The following is an 18,200-nucleotide window of genomic DNA, read 5'->3' as shown; positions in this document are numbered from 1 at the left end:
GGGAAAAAAAAAGGTAGAGAAGCACTCGGAGACTGATACTTTATACGGAGGCCCACCAACATGATCACTGATCTGCCAAATAGTTAAGATTATATAGGAATATTAGCCACTGGTTATAAAAAAGAGCGAAGATCACAATAAATTGAGCTGATTTACTTGTATTTAGTATGGACTTGACAATCCCAAGAAAAAGCTATCCTCCATTGTTCATAATAACTCCAAATTAAACAGAGCCAAGAAACTAGAGTGTTTTATAATTATGAGTCAAGTTATTGTTGCTTCCTTCAAAGAAAAAGAAAGGGTTTGTTGCCAAATGGAAGAGAAACTATAAAAATGTCAGAGATAAAGATCGGTACCGGAAAAATCAGTGTTAAGAGCTCTCCATCAGGTTTCAACATTTCTTGAACTTTGCATGCCCATTTTGATCTCATCTCTGGTTTGATAGCACAGAAGAACCTGCAGATTTTCCATTAGCATGTTCATATCAGGCAACCCATCTCACAGACTAAACATGCATGACCAAGTTGACTTACGTGTAATCGAAAATGAGATCAAACAACTCAGGTGGATGCCAAGTGAAGAAGTCTGCCTTCAAGAATGTAAAGTAACTTGAATTTGGTAATGAGGAAGACAACTGTTTCAATATTTAAAGAGAGAATTAAAATAAGTAATGAAGCAATAAAAACTAAAACCATGAATCTTTTAATTTCTTAACTTAGGTCACCATTCTGATCTGAAACCAACTTAGAATCCACGGATATGGGTGCCAACTCTGTTACCAACTGACTTTTTCAGTAACACTAGATCAAGGCTTCTCAGGATTAAATCAGAGCTATATGAATTTAAATCGATATGCGTTTGCTGTACTTTCATTGAATTCCTTTGGGAACAGAAGGGAATTAGTAATACAAACGATCTTAATTTCCTCTATCATGCGTTTTGCTTTAATCTGATCATAATCACATTGTTCTGTGCAATGTATTTGAAGAATTGGCAAGCAGATTGCTCTTACCTCTATTGCTTTCTCAATAGCCGTGTGCGAGACGTCCAATCCAACAACATAGCGTTCAGAGCATGCCATTGCTACCACATCATAACCCTGCGCAAAATTCGACCATATAGCTAATTTTAGGATCATATTGAAACTTACACCAAAAAGAAAAGGGGCATGAACATGCAAGAGATCATAAAAATACCGAAAAAGTAACTTACAGAGCCACATCCAGGGACTAAAGCCCTGCCCTTAGGAAGGGCACCTGTCTGATGAAGATGTAAGATAATAGGTGTAGGGCGTCCTAAATCCCATGGTGTCAATCCCTGCTCCCAACAATTCTCCCAGCCGCCTAGATTACATCATTTACAGACACGATGACATATCTCTATAACCATGTACTTTGAACTCAAAACAAACAATAAAACTTTAGACACACAAAATCACATGACATCAAGCCAAACGAGAAAACACACTTCAATTTCTAGGCTTTTCCTGCAATTTTCCTTCAAACCCAAATGGAATTTGAAGCAAATTTGCAATCTTTTAGTGGAATTAGACAGTTCTCTATAAGAAAGAGAGAATAAAGTTACCAGACGTCCCGGTGGTTACGAGCTGTTGCATTTGATGAACCTCAGGCTTGAATCTAACACTGCCCTCTCTCTCCTTTGCAAGCGGCTCCTTTCCTCCTCTCTTCTCGTCCATCCTCAGATTTGTGGCGCCAATCCACAGTTGCATATATGGAGCAGCTGTTTTAGGCGTTGACGATGCCAATGAGAGTGGGACCCAAGAGAAGGAGGACAAGACTCTCATACTAACAACTAACAAGTAATAAAATGTTTCCCATCCATAAATATTGCCGTTTGATTGCCTTTTCAAAAGTGTAACTTAGGTGAAGCTTACTTGATATTGTGATATATTTTATTGAAAGAAAATAATTTAATTTTTTTTTAGTTTCAATTTTTTTTGGATTGTTTTATAGTAAAAATAAATTTTAACATATATATTAAAAAACAACCATTATACATAACATCTTAAAAGTAATTTTTTTAAGATTAAACCCAGTTAAAATAAGAGAATGGACCGTTGAAAAGTAGTCATTCTCATCACCTTTCTTCCATCAATTTGCCTGCGAAAGTCAACCTCCTTGCCATTTTCTTTGAAATCTCTAAGTACGTAGACAAACCCATTAATTTGATTGCTAATTATCTTAATATATCTTGCTAAGTAAACATTATGAAGTTATTTTGCGCATTGGTTTTGTTCTTGTTTCAACACTGGAATCATCACATTTTTCTTTCATCTCTTGAAAATCAAAAACAAAGATACGTCACCTCTTTCTTCTATCTCTTCAAAATCAACAGCAATTATGCATTACATATTTGAGTTTTCCTCATATCTGCATGTCTGTTACTCTTGCCTTGTTTCTTTAAACTCTTCTTTTCCTTGTGATGGCGGAAACAAAATAAGCAGCACCCTGTTGTTTTCTATGGCACAACAAGAAGAACAGCCAGAAAATTACATAGAAAAAGTGGAGAAAGTGTTGCTAAGCAGGTTGTCATTATCCAATTTTTAACCCTTCAAATCTATTTTATAAAAATTATATTTTTTTAATCTAAAAATTCAAAAATATTCTTTAGACATGAGTTAAGCCTTCAAACTGAAAATTCCAAAAGAATAGCTAGATTAGAATGTTTTGACAAGATGATTTGAAGAAATAAAAAAAATTGATGTTAAAATCCAAACTTGACTAAAATTAAAAGAATTAATTATGTGATTATTTAATTAAACTTTTAACAGGTTTAATTGACTTAGTTAATGATTTAATTAAAAAAAATAAAAAGAATTAAGTAAAATCAAGAACTTAGTTACATTTTTTAATAGGTTTTGTAGATTCAATTAAGAACTTAATTGAAAAAAAAATCAAGTTTAAATATCTAATTTAGATCAGTTCTCAAAATTTCAAACATTAGAAATATAATTGAAACTTTGAAAGGTTGAATTTATGTATTTAAGAGTTTAATTGAAAAAAAATATAAAATTTAATTAAGGATCTCATTAAAGAAATCTAAAATCAATAATCACTTTATAAAAAAAACTGAATTTTAAGTATTAAATTGAGAAAGATTTATAATGAAATTACAAGGAATATAAAAGGTTAGGGCTAATTGAAAGATCCATTGCAAAATATTAGAGGTTCAAAAACCAATTTAAAAAAACTATAATTTCACAATTCATTGTCTTTTTTTCTTAAAAAAAAAAAGAGAATATCAAAGAATTTACCTTTTAACCCTAATTTCTCCTTCACTTCTTCACCATATCACATAAATTTTATGTCAACCTATGCCGTGGTATTTTTACTTTACTCTAAGCCAAAATTTAAGTTCTTATGCATTAAAAACATCTGCAGATTCTCTCCTAAAGACACCATCCAGAGCATGCTGATTTGTTGGTCATGAGATGATAATGGAGATTGGAGCGCGAGATGCCATTGTTAAAATATGGGCTGTTTCCTTTCGTGGTTCGTTGTTATGATTGCTTGCAACTACAAATTTCATCCTCTGATTAATGTTTGATTGCTTGCAATTACAAATTTCACATGAATTGTCGAAAACAAAAAAAAAATTAAGTTTTTGTAAATATTTCATAACTCATTATGTGTATTATCCAATCTCTTGTACAATATTTTATTTAAATTATAATTTTATTGATAAAATAGCCTCCCCACAAGTTTCAAACTAATTTTAAATGTTGATAGCTTCATCATTCCTTTTTATATTCAATAATATTATTTTATTACAATGAATAAAAAATTATTAGCTAATAGATATAACATCTTATATCGTTTTTTATCCCTTGAATTATTTTACTAAGTCAATTTTTATCCTTGCTTTTGATTTTTTTTTAAATGTTTAAAAACGTTGAAGGTCTTATCTCTTTTTTTATTAGCTAATAGATATAACATCTTATATAATCATTAATAAAAATAAATAATGAATACTTTTCACCGCTTCTAGTTTACGCAAAATTTAAATTACATATATTAAGATGAACTAAATATAAAGGTTTGTTGTTTCTATCCATGAAATAGCTCAGAATAATAAACCAAATAAACAGACGTAAAAGCTTTATTAATTTATTTTTTTATAATATAATAGTCATGACATTAGTTTAAATAGCTCAGTCACATTAATATCAATTGCCCACCAGCATTCCACTCCTAATAAAGACAAATTTATTAGGTTCACAAATCATCCTAAATCCGTTCTCACTCAATAGCAAGCCATAAACCATATTATTTTACATTGTTCAGGGCAGCTCTTTTCTAGATATATCATCCTTAATTAGCACCACCTTTGCACACTTGAACAATTGTTCTCTTTACCTATTATTACACAAGTAGAAAAAGAAAAAAAAAACTATTCATGTCGGAACATGGTGGTCTAATTGTACAATTCTAACATAAATATAGCAAGCTCTGTAGCTTGCTCGTGAACATTCTCAATCATGTTATCGTGTGGTTTTGAGCATTTTTCTATTTATAATAATGATAATAATTATATTTGGTATGGTATCCTGGCTTGTTATATGCAAAACAAGTTTCTATTAACATTATTTTATTATTATTATAATTATTAAGATATTTTAATCTTGAAAAATATTGCTAAACTGATCAAATTTTTTAAAAATTAATAATTCGAATCTTACAAACATTAGAGTCATTTGAGATTTATATGATTTTTAACTTTAAAATTTATAAAATTAATTAAGATATACATAAATTAACTTAAATACTCATATTAATTAAAAAAAAAAACCAAGTAGAAGAACTTCTTGTTTTTTATTTAAGATCACACCCCTTAAATTTTTTATGTTTTTCACAATGAAAGCATGTGTAGAAATCTAGTTTACTATTAGGACAAATGGGATTTGAGGGACTACCCGTTAGCTAGTTAGTCAATAAATTAGTACTATCAACACTAATTTTATCCATAGGATCAACTTTACACACACATGTGTATATATATACACACACACACACAATCATAAAGATAATACACTTGAGCAAAATTAATTAGAATTAATCATAAAATTCTTAAATCAACACAAGTGTGTGTGTGTGTATAATTACTGTATACGTACATAAAAAACAACATGCAGTAATGCACAAGAAATGTGACAGAGGCTGTATTTTAAGAGAAGATAATGACCACCAAAAAGATGTATACGTGCAAGGTGTTTTTTATTATTATTATTCTTTTTTTTTTCCAGTATCTTTTGGAATATGAAAAAAACACACATAAATTTCTAGGTTTTTCCTGCGATTTTCCTTCAAAAGCAACTGGAATTTGAAGCAAATTTCAAATCTTTTAGTAGAAACAAGGCGGTTCTCTATAAGAAAAAAGAGTGAGAAAGTTACCGGACATCTCAGTGGTTAGGAGCATACTTATTAAATTGTGGTCGATTTGGCAAGTTGTTTCTGTAATTGGACTGCTTCGAGTAAAATAAAAAATTAAAATAAATAAAAATTTAATAAAATTTAGTTAATTCATGACCTAAGCAATTTAACAAACATGATTGACATTATTTTTTTAATATGTTTTCTTTCCGGTCAGAGATCCCTTTTTATATATGTTTTAGTTAGTTATTAATCTTTTTTAAAAATTTATTATATAAATATTAAAACAATATTTTATTTTTTTAATGTGAGGTTTGAAGCTTTTTTATATATATATTCTATATTTATTAAAAAAAATTTATATATATTATTATATTTACAATATAGCTTATATTTAAAAATTAATCTTTTTTAAAAATTTATTATATAAATATATATAGCTTATATTTACAACAATTTTTTTTAATTTTTTTTATATATATTATTAAAATTTTAAATTTTATTTTATTTTTTTAAATTGATAGGGGTTGATCCAAATCAATGTCTATAACCCAAAACCTGATTTCTCTCAACCCCCACCGGTCTGGTAATTATGGTGAGGAGTCGTTGCACTTGATGAACCTCGGGCTTGAATTTAAAACTACCCCCCGTCTCCTTTTCACTTGGCTCCTTTCCTTCTTCTCCCTTCTTGTCCATCCTCAGATTTCTGGCACCAATCCTCAATTTTCTATATGGTGTCCCAAAAAGGAAAGAAAAAAAGGCAGATTTTTTTTTTTAATTTATGTGGGGTGTCTGGTCAGTTTACGCGCATCACGACTAATCTTCACAGCTCATTAAATATTTTATAAACCCAATAAAGATGTAAAATACCGCGAGATAACAGGCGTGCTTTCGAGTCTAACTCTCAACCGAAGACCTTAAGGCTTAAATTTGGCTCTTTTTTTTTCTTTTCCCGTAAAGCCCATAACTTTATATTTATTTTTTGCTCCCTTTTGAGACTTGAGAGAGAAACTATAAAACCCTCTTTCCTTTTCCTTTCCTTTCTCCTCTACTGATTAGCTGCTGCTTCTGCAAAGAACAAGAGCAGTAAGATCAAAGAGAATGGGAGTGATAGAAGAAGGAAAAGTGAGTGGATTGATACCAAGCAAAGAGGGTTTTGCAGTTCATTATCCAGGCTATCCTTCTTCAGTATCTCGGGCTATCCAAACTCTCGGAGGAACTGAATCAATTCTTAAGGTACGGAAACAAACAAACTCCAAATCCCAATTACGACCCTTTATTTATTAGCTTTTTTTGTGATATTAGTGATTAATTTTGGTAGTTAATGCTGTGAATTTGGCATTTTAGGCTCGTAGTTCACAATCTAGCAAGCTGGAACTGTATTTTCGCCCTGAGGATCCATACTCGCATCCTGTGTCAGGAGAGCTTCGGTCTTGTCACAGTATGTTGCTGAAAATATCTAGAAAGAAGAAGAATTCTATTCCCATTAATGATGCAAATGAAGAATCAGAGTTTCATGCTGATATTGTTGCTAGAATACCAGAGGCTTATTACTTTGAGGGTTAGGATTGAACTGTCTTCTTTTATGTTTGTTAATGAATAAGAAATAAAGTTTGATTCTTTCTTCGGGTTTCTTTCGGCTTTGGAATTTTTTGTAGGAATGGCTGACTACCAGCATGTTGTTCCAGTACATGCTGATATTGCCATGAGGAAGAGGAAGAATCCTAGTGAGATGGAGGAACCACATTTTCAAAGTAATGGTTTGTTATACACGCGCGCGGGCGCACATTAGCATATAAAAATGGGAAACCTTTTGTTTCAGTAAACTCTTTATTCTTGTTTTTGTAGAAAAACCCGGTCTAATTGATATGGGTCCCGAGGATGTGATGATGCTGTCGCCTCCACTTTTTTCACTCAAAGATGTGCCAGAAAATATAGTGTACGAGGCTCTGTTTCTGTGTTTGGCCATCATGTTTATTTAATGGTCTAGCAATTTATCATATTTAGGGCTTTGCCTATGGTGACAAGGAGGAAGAACATAAGCTTTTAGAGGGGATTGATTAAATGTTTGTTTTGGAGTCTAGATTGATAAATAATTGTTGGTTTGATTTTAGTTTGATTTCATGCTTTTCAGGTTAAGACCACCATCAACATCAAGTTCAAAAAAGAAACAAGATGAACCTCCAGAAACCCATTCAAAGGTATTGAATAAAAAAATAATTGGTTTTTCAGTTCATCACTGACTAAGCTTCAGTCCAGCTCCTTTCAGAAAAGAATATGGAGCTGTCATTTCGAAATGACCGCTTCAAGCGCTGTTTCACCTCCCAAAAAGCAAGGTTGGCTTGATTAGTGTAGATGTGGAGCAATAGAAAAAATTTCAGTAAAGTCAGTGGGATGTAAATGTGGTCTAATGGCGTATACACAGATTATAAGATTAGCTTGTAACCTCATTCTGTGATTTAGATCTCATTACATTTACTCTTTCTAGACATTACCAACACGTGTTAAGCTAAAATTTAATGATTTTGTTTCTTTCCATTTTGCAGATGACCTTTGAGCCAGCACTTGGTATTGATTTTAAAGATGTTCAAGATATCCTGATGTTAGGTGGTTTTTGTTTCATGAGTAATTGTGTGTTTAGGTCTTTTATATCCACAATGATACTTCTGTTAGAACACTGTTGGGTATCTATGGTCTTTTCATTGTTTATGAATGTCAAGAGAATAGATGGTTGTTTTGATGTGGTCAACCGTCCTAATGATCTAAGGGGTGATTTCTACAACTTTTTGGATCGGTTTTATTTCTTTGAACTGTTGAAGAGGAGCCGCCCTTTTCAAAGTAGTGCTTCTTCTGTAGTGTGTACAGACCACAAGTTGAGCATTTATTTTGTGTAGACCTCATGATGTAGTGTTCATTTCTCTTTTGAGTTTTGGACTATATCCTACAAAGTATTGTTCATTTTATTTTGTAGCCCTTAGCTTTCATACAGATTCCTAAGAAAATAAATTGGAAGGAATTCATAACAGAAGGTACACCAATGTGGGAGTGGCAGATAGCTGTATCCGAGCTGTTTGAGGAGCGGCCCATATGGCCAAAATACTCATTGATTGAACGCTTACTGGATAAAAATCTTAAATTTACATATCAAACGCTTAAAAGGTATTCTGCCACTTACTGATAATTCTTTGTTGGGTTCATCATGGTTACTTCATCTGATTATTTTCTAACATGTTGATAGGTTTCACTTCGTATGAACAATCACCTTTCATCTGTTTGATCTGGCAGGCTTCTGCTCACAGTTGGATACTACTTTTCAGGCGGACCATTTCAGAAGTTCTGGATCAGAAAAGGATATGATCCTCGCAAAGATCCTGATTCTCGCATGTGCATGCTCTTACCTCAACATTCTTTTTGGATCTTTTCTTGGCTCAGATCTTAAATCTGTTTTGCTTTTGGTGGCATTTAATTTACTGGTCATTTAGTTTCTTTTGAATATGAATTGAATAAGTCTTCATGCTCCAATTATCCATTAGAAAGGGTGTTCTTTGAGAATTCCACATCTTCTGCTTATAGATTATAAAAGAAGTATGTCTCTGCCTGCTCAGCCTGCATCATGAATCATGGTTAATCATCCCCACATAGGAACTGCCTTTTCTTTTTCATCACCTTAAGCAATCTAAACCAGGATGTTTTCAACATTATGGTGGATAAAAGATGTCTTTCTCCGGTCAAGTAATTTGGGAAACACATGATGATTTGTGGCATCTTTGTACAGATATTGCTGGTCTGGGTTCAAAATTTCCAGCCTCCATTTACTTGATTGATAGTTCAGGCTTACAACCTCTGGTATTTTATGTCACATTTCCTTCCTTTCCATGTTGATTATTTCTGGCATGCTGTTGGTTCTGAATGTGCCGGTTAAGCCCTTTTCTTTTGGAAGAGAATCTTAAGCATATCTCTGTCATATCAGAAAATTTTTCTTTTCTTCTAGAATTAGAAGAACTTGTCGTCAAATAGTGAGTCACTCAAAAGTGAACAAAATTTGAAATTGAGTTCTCTCAAGTTCCAGTTTATCTATGTAGTACTTTTGAACTGCCTATTTGAATTGGAGAAATGTGAATTGTGTTTTATAGATGCTAATCTATGGTGTTTTCTTTAGCAGATATCAAAGCGTTGCTTTTCGAGTACCACCTGAATTAAAAAGTTACTGTGATGATAATGCTGCTAAAGGGTAATTATGAGAACTAATATCAGTCCCTTACTCACTTCCTGTAAGTTCTTGAGGTAACTTTTTTACTGCTGACATGACGGCATTGAAGATGATGGATGATACCACACCTCATCCAAAGACCACAAATCATTTTCTTCAATAACTCCAAATTAAGCCAACCTCATGCCTATAGCAAGGTCTTTGGAGTGGCTATGATAGATGCCTGTACTTGAAGCTTGTGATTTGCCCATTGACCTGGCCTCTGACCAAAACCATTGTTGAATGTGACTACGCGAATGTAACTGATATGCACTGTCCGCAAGCTGCTCATATGTTTCATGGCTAGACTGTTTGCTTGTGCTGCGGCCAAGCTCGTCTAAATACTGACATCTGTCTGTTTGGCTTTGCAGCTTGAAGCATAGATGGGAGGATTTGTGCAAATTTCGATTTTTTCCTTACAGAAACCAGTATTCGTTCCAGCTGTATGAACTTGATGATGATTACATTCAACAAGAGATACAAAAGCCTCCAAAGCAGACAAGTTGCACTGTGAGTTTTTCATGTTTAGCTGTGTTGATATTGATATTGATTTTTTTTTTGGCATATGTGCTTATTGGAACTTTGAGCATATGACAGTGACAGTGACCCCAGTGCACATATCTATTATGAAACTATGCAACACATGTTTCAGCGTCATTCTTCTCAAAGGGTCTTCTATTTCTACTATAAATCCCATAGTAATATTAGTCCATTGTATTGTATGAATGTCATATATCTCTCAATTTTGAACACTGCACTTGAACACTTATGGCCTTTTACTCTATTTGATCACAATGTTAGACCATCAAGTAAACAAATTGGAAAAACACATAAAGAAATAGAGCTTTCTTACAGTATATTTTTGGGCACATCTTTGAGTGAGAAGTGGAGGAAATAGCATCATCACATCCTCAGAACCCTAGTCAATTAGACCAGGTTTTTCTACAAAACGAAACATATAAACAGTCTACTCGTGACAAAATTTCCTGGTCTTAGATAAAAATGTAAAGATTATATATATAACAATTACTATGAAATTGTGGTTCCATTGATTGCAGTTCAATTCTCATATTTCCTCCTGGCAATATTTGCTTGAACGGTAACATCATGCTGGTAGTTTACCGTTCCTATACAAAATCCCAAACAAAAAGAAACCCAAACAAAAAATGAAACTTCATTCTTTCTATTTGGTCTGGTGGATCAACCTCTAATAATTTATTATTCATGCCGACTTGCATGTGTCTGCATTTCTTCAGATGAGGATAGTTTGTATTTAAATTTATGATTTCTATACCATATCATGAACAGCGATGCAATTAATTTCTCATTTTTATCTAAACTGTGTCTGTTGTTTTATGTTTTTTCATGTTAGAAGAGCAAGATTTAATGTAACTTCGTTGACAGTATGAAACAGGATGGTTCTCACAGCATGTGCATGATAGCTTGAGACTTTGTGTTAAGGTGAGGTTCCTTTCAATATTCCCAGAGACTGGCACAGAAAAATTTCTTAAAGCTGCTTCTGAAAAATTTATGAAGTCAAAGAGAGCATGCATCTACAAAGATGCACCAAAACCAGTTCAGGAGGAGCATCAGCAAATTAATGAAGGTTGAATTAACACCTACACTTTCTTGTCCAATTTTGCTTCGGATAATAATTTTCATCTTTCAAGAAGTTTTATCTATTCTGATTATTAGTGCCATCCTATATATTTTATAAAATTGTTTCATATTGTACGAGTCTTGAGAATTTCAAACCATTAATACCAAAAATGATTTTTGAACTAATAGCTATAATATTTATATAAGCTCTGGTTTTCTAGCTGTCGGCAGCTTTTTTTTCTTCCTTCATATTTAGTCACGGTTTTTTGCCCCTTCCCGTTCATTATTTTGTGCCTTATTTTTGAAATGTGGTTGAACTATCTGTGAAGGTTGTTTTTCTAAATGATGCTATGGTATGAATGTTAGCATTAGAACACTGTAGGAATGTGTATGTGGCTGTTAAATTCTTTCCTGCCTGCTTTCTCATTTCAATGTAGATCATGAAACCTTACAAAACGATACAGATGCTGTAGATGAAGCTATTGAAAATCAGATCGACACTGATGATGTTGAGGTGGATGAACTCGATTCTGATGATGGCGAAGAGGAGTTTGATGTATATGGAATGGATTCGGTAATCAAACATCTGCTTTGTGCATTTTACATGCAGCTTCTTTTGATAAATCATTTTGAAGTTTGTTACTTCTTTTTGCTTGCAGGCGGGTGAGGCAGATAATCTTTCGATGAATTCATATTCACGTATCCTTTATTTTGCACATCCCTTGTTGTGTTCAAGTGTGAACAGAATAATAAAGTATAATTATTTTTTATATTAGCACATTAATATTTTTTATATAATAACATTTAAAAAAATATTAATTAAATATTTTTTTCAATTTTTCAAAATAAAAAATAATTTAAAAAGTAAAAACAAACACAATGTAACGGTAATGCTTTAAGAGGAATGCTTTCTCTAAGCATTTGCATGTTAAAATAAAGTTGTTGGCAGTAATCTTGCTTCAAGGCTTGACCATTTTAGTCCTCGAGAGCCAGACAGTTCTTGTATTGCGGCTTTTCCATGCAATGCTTTGAAGGAGTTCCTCACCTACTAAATGATGGAGGGGGGCTTTTAAAAAAAGTTATTTTTCTTTAATTATTTTTTTATGTAGATTAGAAAATTAAATGGTATACTTAATAATTTTATTTTTTTTAGTTTGTTTAGGATTTTTATTGTTTTCCTTTATTGTTAAGTTTTTGTAATTTGTTTATGTTTTTTAATACTAAAAGAAATATTTAATTATAAAATTATAAATTAGAGTCCATGTGTGATTCTTCATTTGAAAATTTTATAATATGAAAAGCTAAATAGTGCAAGTAAATCAATGATCAAGAGATATTTTATTGTAAATTATAATAATAATTTTATTTTAAATTTTTTATCTTTTCACGATGTTTCTTTGCCTTTTTTCACAAGAAGAATTAGGTTTTTTTAATTTTCAAATACAAGCAAATAACAATTAAAACTTTGTCTTTAGAGGTATTTTGATATTTTAAAATAGATATTTTGTGTACTTAAAAAATCATGGGGACTTTTTAAAGTAGGTGGATTGAATTCCAAATACCTTAGAGAGTGGGCGACACATGCGTCATTAAGAAGGCATGCAAGATATTTCAAAGAGATAAAATTTAATTATCAATTGTATTACTAGATGTACAATCATTCCTTCTTTAACATAGAGTGATATGTGTAGATATATAATAATTGGATTGTAATTGGTGATTGATTGTTTGTATTTTTTTTCTTGAAAACTAAAATATATATATATATATATATATATATATATATATATTGCTTGGGTCTAATAATCATATTTGATGTCAAAACCAAGTAAACTTGGATCTCGTATGGTTATTATTGTTGTTGTTATTTTTTATAACCTTCCATGTCATAATAAATTAGGTCTGGTATTACTACTAAATCTAATTTGCTTGAATCTAGTATAGTTATCTGATCATACTAGATAAAAAAAACTTAAAATATGTTTATATATTTAATAATTTTTTTATATTTAAAAAAATTAATATTGACTCGTTGTGGAGCGCAGAACAATATAATTAATGTTTTGTGTTTTTCTTATGTGGTTTAGAGTCTGTTTGAAAGTGTGATTGCTGTTGCTTTTCAAATAGCTTTTCGTGCTAAAATGCATGCCAACGATGTTTTTTTATTTTTTAAAAATTATTTTTAATATCAGCACATCAAAATGAGTTGAAAACACTAAAAACATATTAATAAAAAAATTTAATTTTTTTCAAAAACGCTTTTGAAACGCAAAAACAAACAAGCCCTTAGTTTATGTCCCCAAAGCTGCTTCCCGTAGGTCTACGAATAATAATAATTTTCTAAGATTCATCATCTAAATTTTATATTTCATTGATTTAACTGTTGTCATGAAAATACTTTATATGAAGTTAGAAAAGTTGTGAGGATTTGAAATTCACTCGCAGTCTTTCATGCCTAAAAGTTGTGGACGATCTGTACCGGTTCCCTAAGAACACATTGCAATAGGGCCGGGTTTGCACGAATCTAAGATGGCAACTGTGGAGAATGTCAGGTGGTGATAGCGTGCCTGCATGGTGATTCTTTACAGAAATATAAAATAACCTTTCTTTTGTTTTTAAATTAATTTTTTCTTATATGAAAATTAATTTTTAAAAATTTCAAAAATAATATTTTCTTTGAAAAACAACAGTTGAAACAATACTAAACATAAACACGCATGCAAGGCTCTTGATCTGTTTGAGTGCAGACAAATCATTCGGACAGAAGCTGATGCAAAAAGAGGACTGGCTTCCAAGGAGAATAATATTTCTGCGGCAGCAACAGTTTCTCCGCCATTTATAACCAGCTTGATCTTAGTAGAAACTACCATTTACACCCCTCATTTATTTCAGCAATTTTATGGATCTAATGAACCCTGGCAAAACAATGATTGAATAGCAGACTTTCCTGCATAATGTTAATGCCAATAACCAAAGGATAGCCTTCAACAACTTGCCTTCGAGGAATTCAGCAGGAGCTTCCTTTCACTTGATAGCCACTCTTAGCTTTCACACAGACAGATTTTTTTTGCAAAGAGATTTTTGGTACTGGCGTTATTATGTAGCAATATTACAAATAGGGATGGCCCAAAACTACTCGAGTGGAACCCACATTTAACAGAAACAAGGAGTTCCGTCATCAGGTGATCCTACTATATGTCCCATCTCTTTTTAACACGGAACATTAGTGCAGAATTTCTGATGTCATCTCGCGGCACTTGCAGCATAAACTGGATTTTCATCTTCATCGGGGTGGTCTTTGCGGTGCTAGCTTCATCTCCAACCTACAACATGGAGATTGTGCATAACGAGGTCATATATTAACACCTCTTGAATTCCATATAACAAATAAGAAACATGACTGCTTAACAGATGCTAAGTTGCAAAGAAGGTTATGATCCTCGTCTTCAATTTATCCTTCCTTCTTCCAAGTATTACAGCATCTTAATCGCTAAAAGGTTTTTAGCTCTCGAGATGCCCTCTTAGGATTCTTCACCATGGTTCAGCTCCAATCTAGAAAAATTTCTAGTTATGGGAAAAAAAAAAAGGCAAGCAATTGTGCTAGATAGAGCTTACAAAGACATCATTCAGTAGCCCTATAGACTGTACTAAAAAAATCAAGTGTTTAAAACACCATGTCCACGGAATGATCTAATTCATCCTATGTAGCAAATGAACTGATTGAGAATGGAGAACAAAAGGATCATCAAAAAGCTCGAATCTGAGCAATTTAGGGTTGTATCAGAACTAAAACACCTTCAAACTGCACTTTATCATACAGAAGTTAGCATGTGGCATTTACATTATACAGAGGCAAATGTCATAGTTCTGCGAGTAAAATTCCTACATCCTTGTTAAAGAAACACATTCTTAAGAGTCGCCATCGATAGATCATTTATAACAAAGCACTTTCCTTAATCTACAAGGAGAGGATTATACAGAGTATGGTGAACATGCATGTAAATGTATGTTAGTTGTTCAATTTCATACGCAGATGTGATTATTTTGTCCGTATTTTTGGGTGCTAAGGAGCCAATACTATATACACATTAGGAAAATGGGACTGAATCTTCAAAAATGCTCTGTCAAAACAACAAATACACTACCCTCTCCGCTTTAGCACATATAGAGATGTCACAGACATGGAGTGGTTCTGTAACTTCAAATCCCATAACAAGGGTAAAAGTGGGCTCCATCAGTACATTTATGCTAGCAAAAATGGTGTCACTTGCCAAATAGGTTGAGATAAGATTACAATAAAAGACAATGAAAACAAAGATAACATCATCAATAAAATTAGAAGTTCACTTGTCAGGGAAAAAGCAAAAGGTTAAAAAGTTTAATATATAGGAATACTTACCCAAAGTGATGCCCAGCCAAGACTAGCATCTGAATCATAACCAGCTTTAAATTTGAAATCTTTCCCATAGGTGTGCTTGTACACAGTACTCCAGTTGTTAGAATCAAAATTGTACCAGTAGCTGCATCGCACATTAATACATTACAACTCCCTTGAGAAACCAAAATAACATTAATGAAGGTGCACAAAAGAAAATGATAATACTAAAATCTGATGAAGAACTTCCACACTCAGTTCAACAACCTAAAAAAACAGTAAATCAAGCTCCACAGCATGTCTGCAGCTTGGGACATTTTACTACAGTTTATTTTTCTTTTGTCCACAATTTGGGAATGATTGGCATATATCCCTCTAAAGAGGATATCATAAACAAAAAATTAATAAGGATGACAGCATTCATGCATTCATCTTTGGGAGTGATAACAATCTGGGGCATGCATCTTCCAAGTTAACATGTGTCAAAAGCAAACATATACACATACGAATTAGAATTAAATTTCCATTCCCAAACATAACCGAGAAAATCAAAAGGTAAGTACCATGAGACTAGAAAAAGTGTAATTCAGAGTACAAAGTGAGTGAGGATCCTCCCCAGGATCCGGATAAAAATTGCATAAAAACAGTACCTCAACTTATTGGAAGGAGTGAACCGACGTTTGAATGCAAACGATAAAGCACTTGAAGGCAGTGAAATGCTTGGGATAAAGGAAACTGTCTCATCCTGCAATCAATTCAAAACTTTTAACAGCAGAACCTATATAAAGGGCACTATAAAGATACCAAAACAGCACATTAAGCATGTCACCAATTGAGAAAAAGCAAGGAATGCGATCACCTGGGCCCAAGATTTTTCTCATTTACATAATCCATAATCCATCCAAAAAAATTATATTCATCTGTCCAAGTATAGGTGGCAGGGACCACAAAAGAGAGGATGACGAACAATAAATAGAACAGTGCAAGCAAAACTAATCATAATGAAATATTAAGCCAGGAGAAAACCTTACCTTGTAGCAATATCTTAGTTTCAAATCTTCATCGTTAAATTGAGCAGTGAAGATTCCATTCGTTAACTGACTTTTGACAATTCCACTAACAGACAATGTTCTCCTCGCTTCCTCCTCCTCTTTCTCCCCCAATGAAACTTCACCATGAGGGAATTTCAATGTCGCCCTCGGCTGCAACAACAGGAAGATCATATATATGAACAAAAGGACGAATAAATATATAAAAAAAGAGATTTTTCCCCTCCTAAACCCCATTCAAGATCCCAATTCAAGCCAAAATTCCATATTCAGTCACCAAACAAGTATGAAATCAACACAAACAACCCTTCAGCCCCCCTAAAAGTTCCCAACTTTGAAAATGTTACACTGTTCAACAATAACATGAATAAAAAATGGAACTGCTTAGGACTTACCACACCAACAGTTGGAAAAGGAGATGAGATTTCAAGTGCATAACCAGGATCGCCCAAGTCAGCAACCATTGCCACCTCTCCTTGTTGTGCCTAACAACAACAACAACAACAAAAACCCATGTCAAAAAAATGCAAAGGAAGAAACCCACATAAAAGAAAGAAAATTTAAGTAAAAGATTGAACCTTGACATCATGGGCAGCCTTAAAATGGAACTTAGGACCAAGATCAAAAGAAGTCTTGACAAGGGCATTCTGTTCTTCAAGGTCATAATGAATGGAGAGTAATTTGGAAGTGAAAGCAAACTGGGGTTGAGAGGGTTCACCCTTGTTGTTGTTTTGAAAAGAAAGTTTGAGCTTGGCAAAGCTATCAAGGAGCTTACAGGAAACTTTGTGGAAGAACAATGAAGTGTCACTGTCAAACTCAGAGGTCACTCTAAGTTTTGGCCTTTTTGAAAGTAGGGAAATTGGAGATGCTGGTGATTGTGGTGCATCTGTATGTGGGATTGGCGGGACCATGTGGTTAGGATTTGGCGGAAGGGATGGAGGAGGAGGAGGAGGAGGAGGAGATTCAGCCATGGTGGTGGTGAATGATATTTGATTCTCTTCCAAAATTTGTTTTGTTTGGAGATAGAGTGGTGGCGCAATGAGTGTAGGAAATTTTGGATTTTTAAGGCGGAAATTTGGATGAGGGAATAGCTACAAAACTCGCCCGATAGTGACCCGGCCGGCTTAGTGCTTGAATTGTAAGTTTAAAACGGGTCAACTTAAATACGAGTTAATTTAAAATGAAATTATTTTAAGATTTTTTTTAAAAAAATTGATACATGCTTTGAAAAAAATAAATTCAAAAAATTCAAATCAGGTTTCATTAGCATATTTGATTAGATATTAAATTTAATCAAGTAATCTCTTTATCTAATTCAATATAAAATAATGTATTTTTAACCTAATTTTACTTAAAAAATACATTAAAAACACCATAAAAACATATAAAATTCACCTAATAACCTCAAAACTCCTCTTCTAAATCATTTCAAAAACAAAAATTAATCAAACCAAAATAAATCAAAATCGAACTTGATTTGTCTTTTCCATTATGCTTAAATGAAAAAACTACCTTAAATAACTTTCTCCAAAAAAAAA

The 18,200-nt window shown here is 32.8% G+C and overlaps 3 protein-coding genes across 5 annotated transcripts in view; 1 reads left to right on the top strand and 2 right to left on the bottom strand.

Annotated features, from left to right (window-relative positions):
- The window catches only part of LOC105115967 (probable thiol methyltransferase 2), a 17,156-nt gene extending 15,226 nt beyond the window's left edge, over positions 1-1,930 (bottom strand). The window contains exons 1-6 of one of the 3 annotated variants that reach the window (XM_011013082.1): positions 1,585-1,874; positions 1,213-1,343; positions 1,013-1,099; positions 534-634; positions 357-456; positions 26-72 (exon numbers count right to left, since the gene is read on the bottom strand). In XM_011013082.1, the coding sequence (XP_011011384.1) occupies positions 26-72; positions 357-456; positions 534-634; positions 1,013-1,099; positions 1,213-1,343; positions 1,585-1,804 (686 nt within the window). In that variant the 5' untranslated portion in view covers positions 1,805-1,874. Of the gene's footprint in view, positions 1-25; positions 73-356; positions 457-533; positions 635-1,012; positions 1,100-1,212; positions 1,344-1,584 lie in introns of all 3 variants that reach the window. The other 2 variants (XM_011013081.1, XM_011013079.1) reach the window with 2 other exon arrangements.
- A 4,411-nt stretch (positions 1,931-6,341) lies between these two features.
- LOC105115975 (general transcription factor 3C polypeptide 5-like) lies at positions 6,342-12,290 on the top strand. The gene is made up of 14 exons (XM_011013089.1): positions 6,342-6,626; positions 6,738-6,951; positions 7,049-7,144; positions 7,239-7,329; positions 7,525-7,591; positions 7,937-7,982; positions 8,378-8,549; positions 8,676-8,774; positions 9,553-9,621; positions 10,011-10,149; positions 11,044-11,245; positions 11,676-11,812; positions 11,898-11,992; positions 12,188-12,290. The coding sequence occupies exons 1-14, from the start codon at positions 6,492-6,494 to the stop codon at positions 12,288-12,290; spliced, it is 1,665 nt and encodes a 554-aa protein (XP_011011391.1). The 5' UTR covers positions 6,342-6,491.
- Positions 12,291-14,006: 1,716 nt separating this feature from the next.
- On the bottom strand, positions 14,007-17,717 carry LOC105115969 (outer envelope pore protein 37, chloroplastic-like). Its single transcript, XM_011013085.1, has 6 exons — positions 17,241-17,717; positions 17,058-17,147; positions 16,645-16,815; positions 16,264-16,358; positions 15,638-15,758; positions 14,007-14,561 (listed from the first exon to the last, which is right to left on the bottom strand). Exons 1-6 carry the CDS (start codon positions 17,631-17,633, stop codon positions 14,430-14,432), a joined length of 1,002 nt encoding a protein of 333 aa, XP_011011387.1. The 5' UTR covers positions 17,634-17,717; the 3' UTR covers positions 14,007-14,429.
- Positions 17,718-18,200: the final 483 nt, after the last annotated feature.

Source organism: Populus euphratica, unplaced genomic scaffold, assembly GCF_000495115.2.
Source record: "Populus euphratica unplaced genomic scaffold, PopEup_1.0 scaffold819.1, whole genome shotgun sequence".
In the NCBI taxonomy this organism is placed as follows: domain Eukaryota; kingdom Viridiplantae; phylum Streptophyta; class Magnoliopsida; order Malpighiales; family Salicaceae; genus Populus; species Populus euphratica.
Note: the sequence above shows the minus strand (reverse complement) of the source record. Positions and strands in the feature narration are given on the sequence as shown.

Bases quoted from the DNA above. Each gene is read 5' to 3' on its own strand.
- LOC105115975 (XM_011013089.1), top strand. From the start codon at position 6,492: ATGGGAGTGATAGAAGAAGGAAAAGTGAGTGGATTGATACCAAGCAAA. The intron at 8,550-8,675 runs GTATTCTGCCAC...TTGATCTGGCAG, and splicing joins ACATATCAAACGCTTAAAAG to GCTTCTGCTCACAGTTGGAT. The intron at 11,246-11,675 runs GTTGAATTAACA...ATTTCAATGTAG, and splicing joins GCATCAGCAAATTAATGAAG to ATCATGAAACCTTACAAAAC.
- LOC105115969 (XM_011013085.1), bottom strand. From the start codon at position 17,633: ATGGCTGAATCTCCTCCTCCTCCTCCTCCTCCTCCATCCCTTCCGCCA. The intron at 16,359-16,644 runs GTAAGGTTTTCT...AATTGATTGCAG, and splicing joins AACTAAGATATTGCTACAAG to GATGAGACAGTTTCCTTTAT. The intron at 15,759-16,263 runs GTACTGTTTTTA...TGTGCGATGCAG, and splicing joins ACTCCTTCCAATAAGTTGAG to CTACTGGTACAATTTTGATT.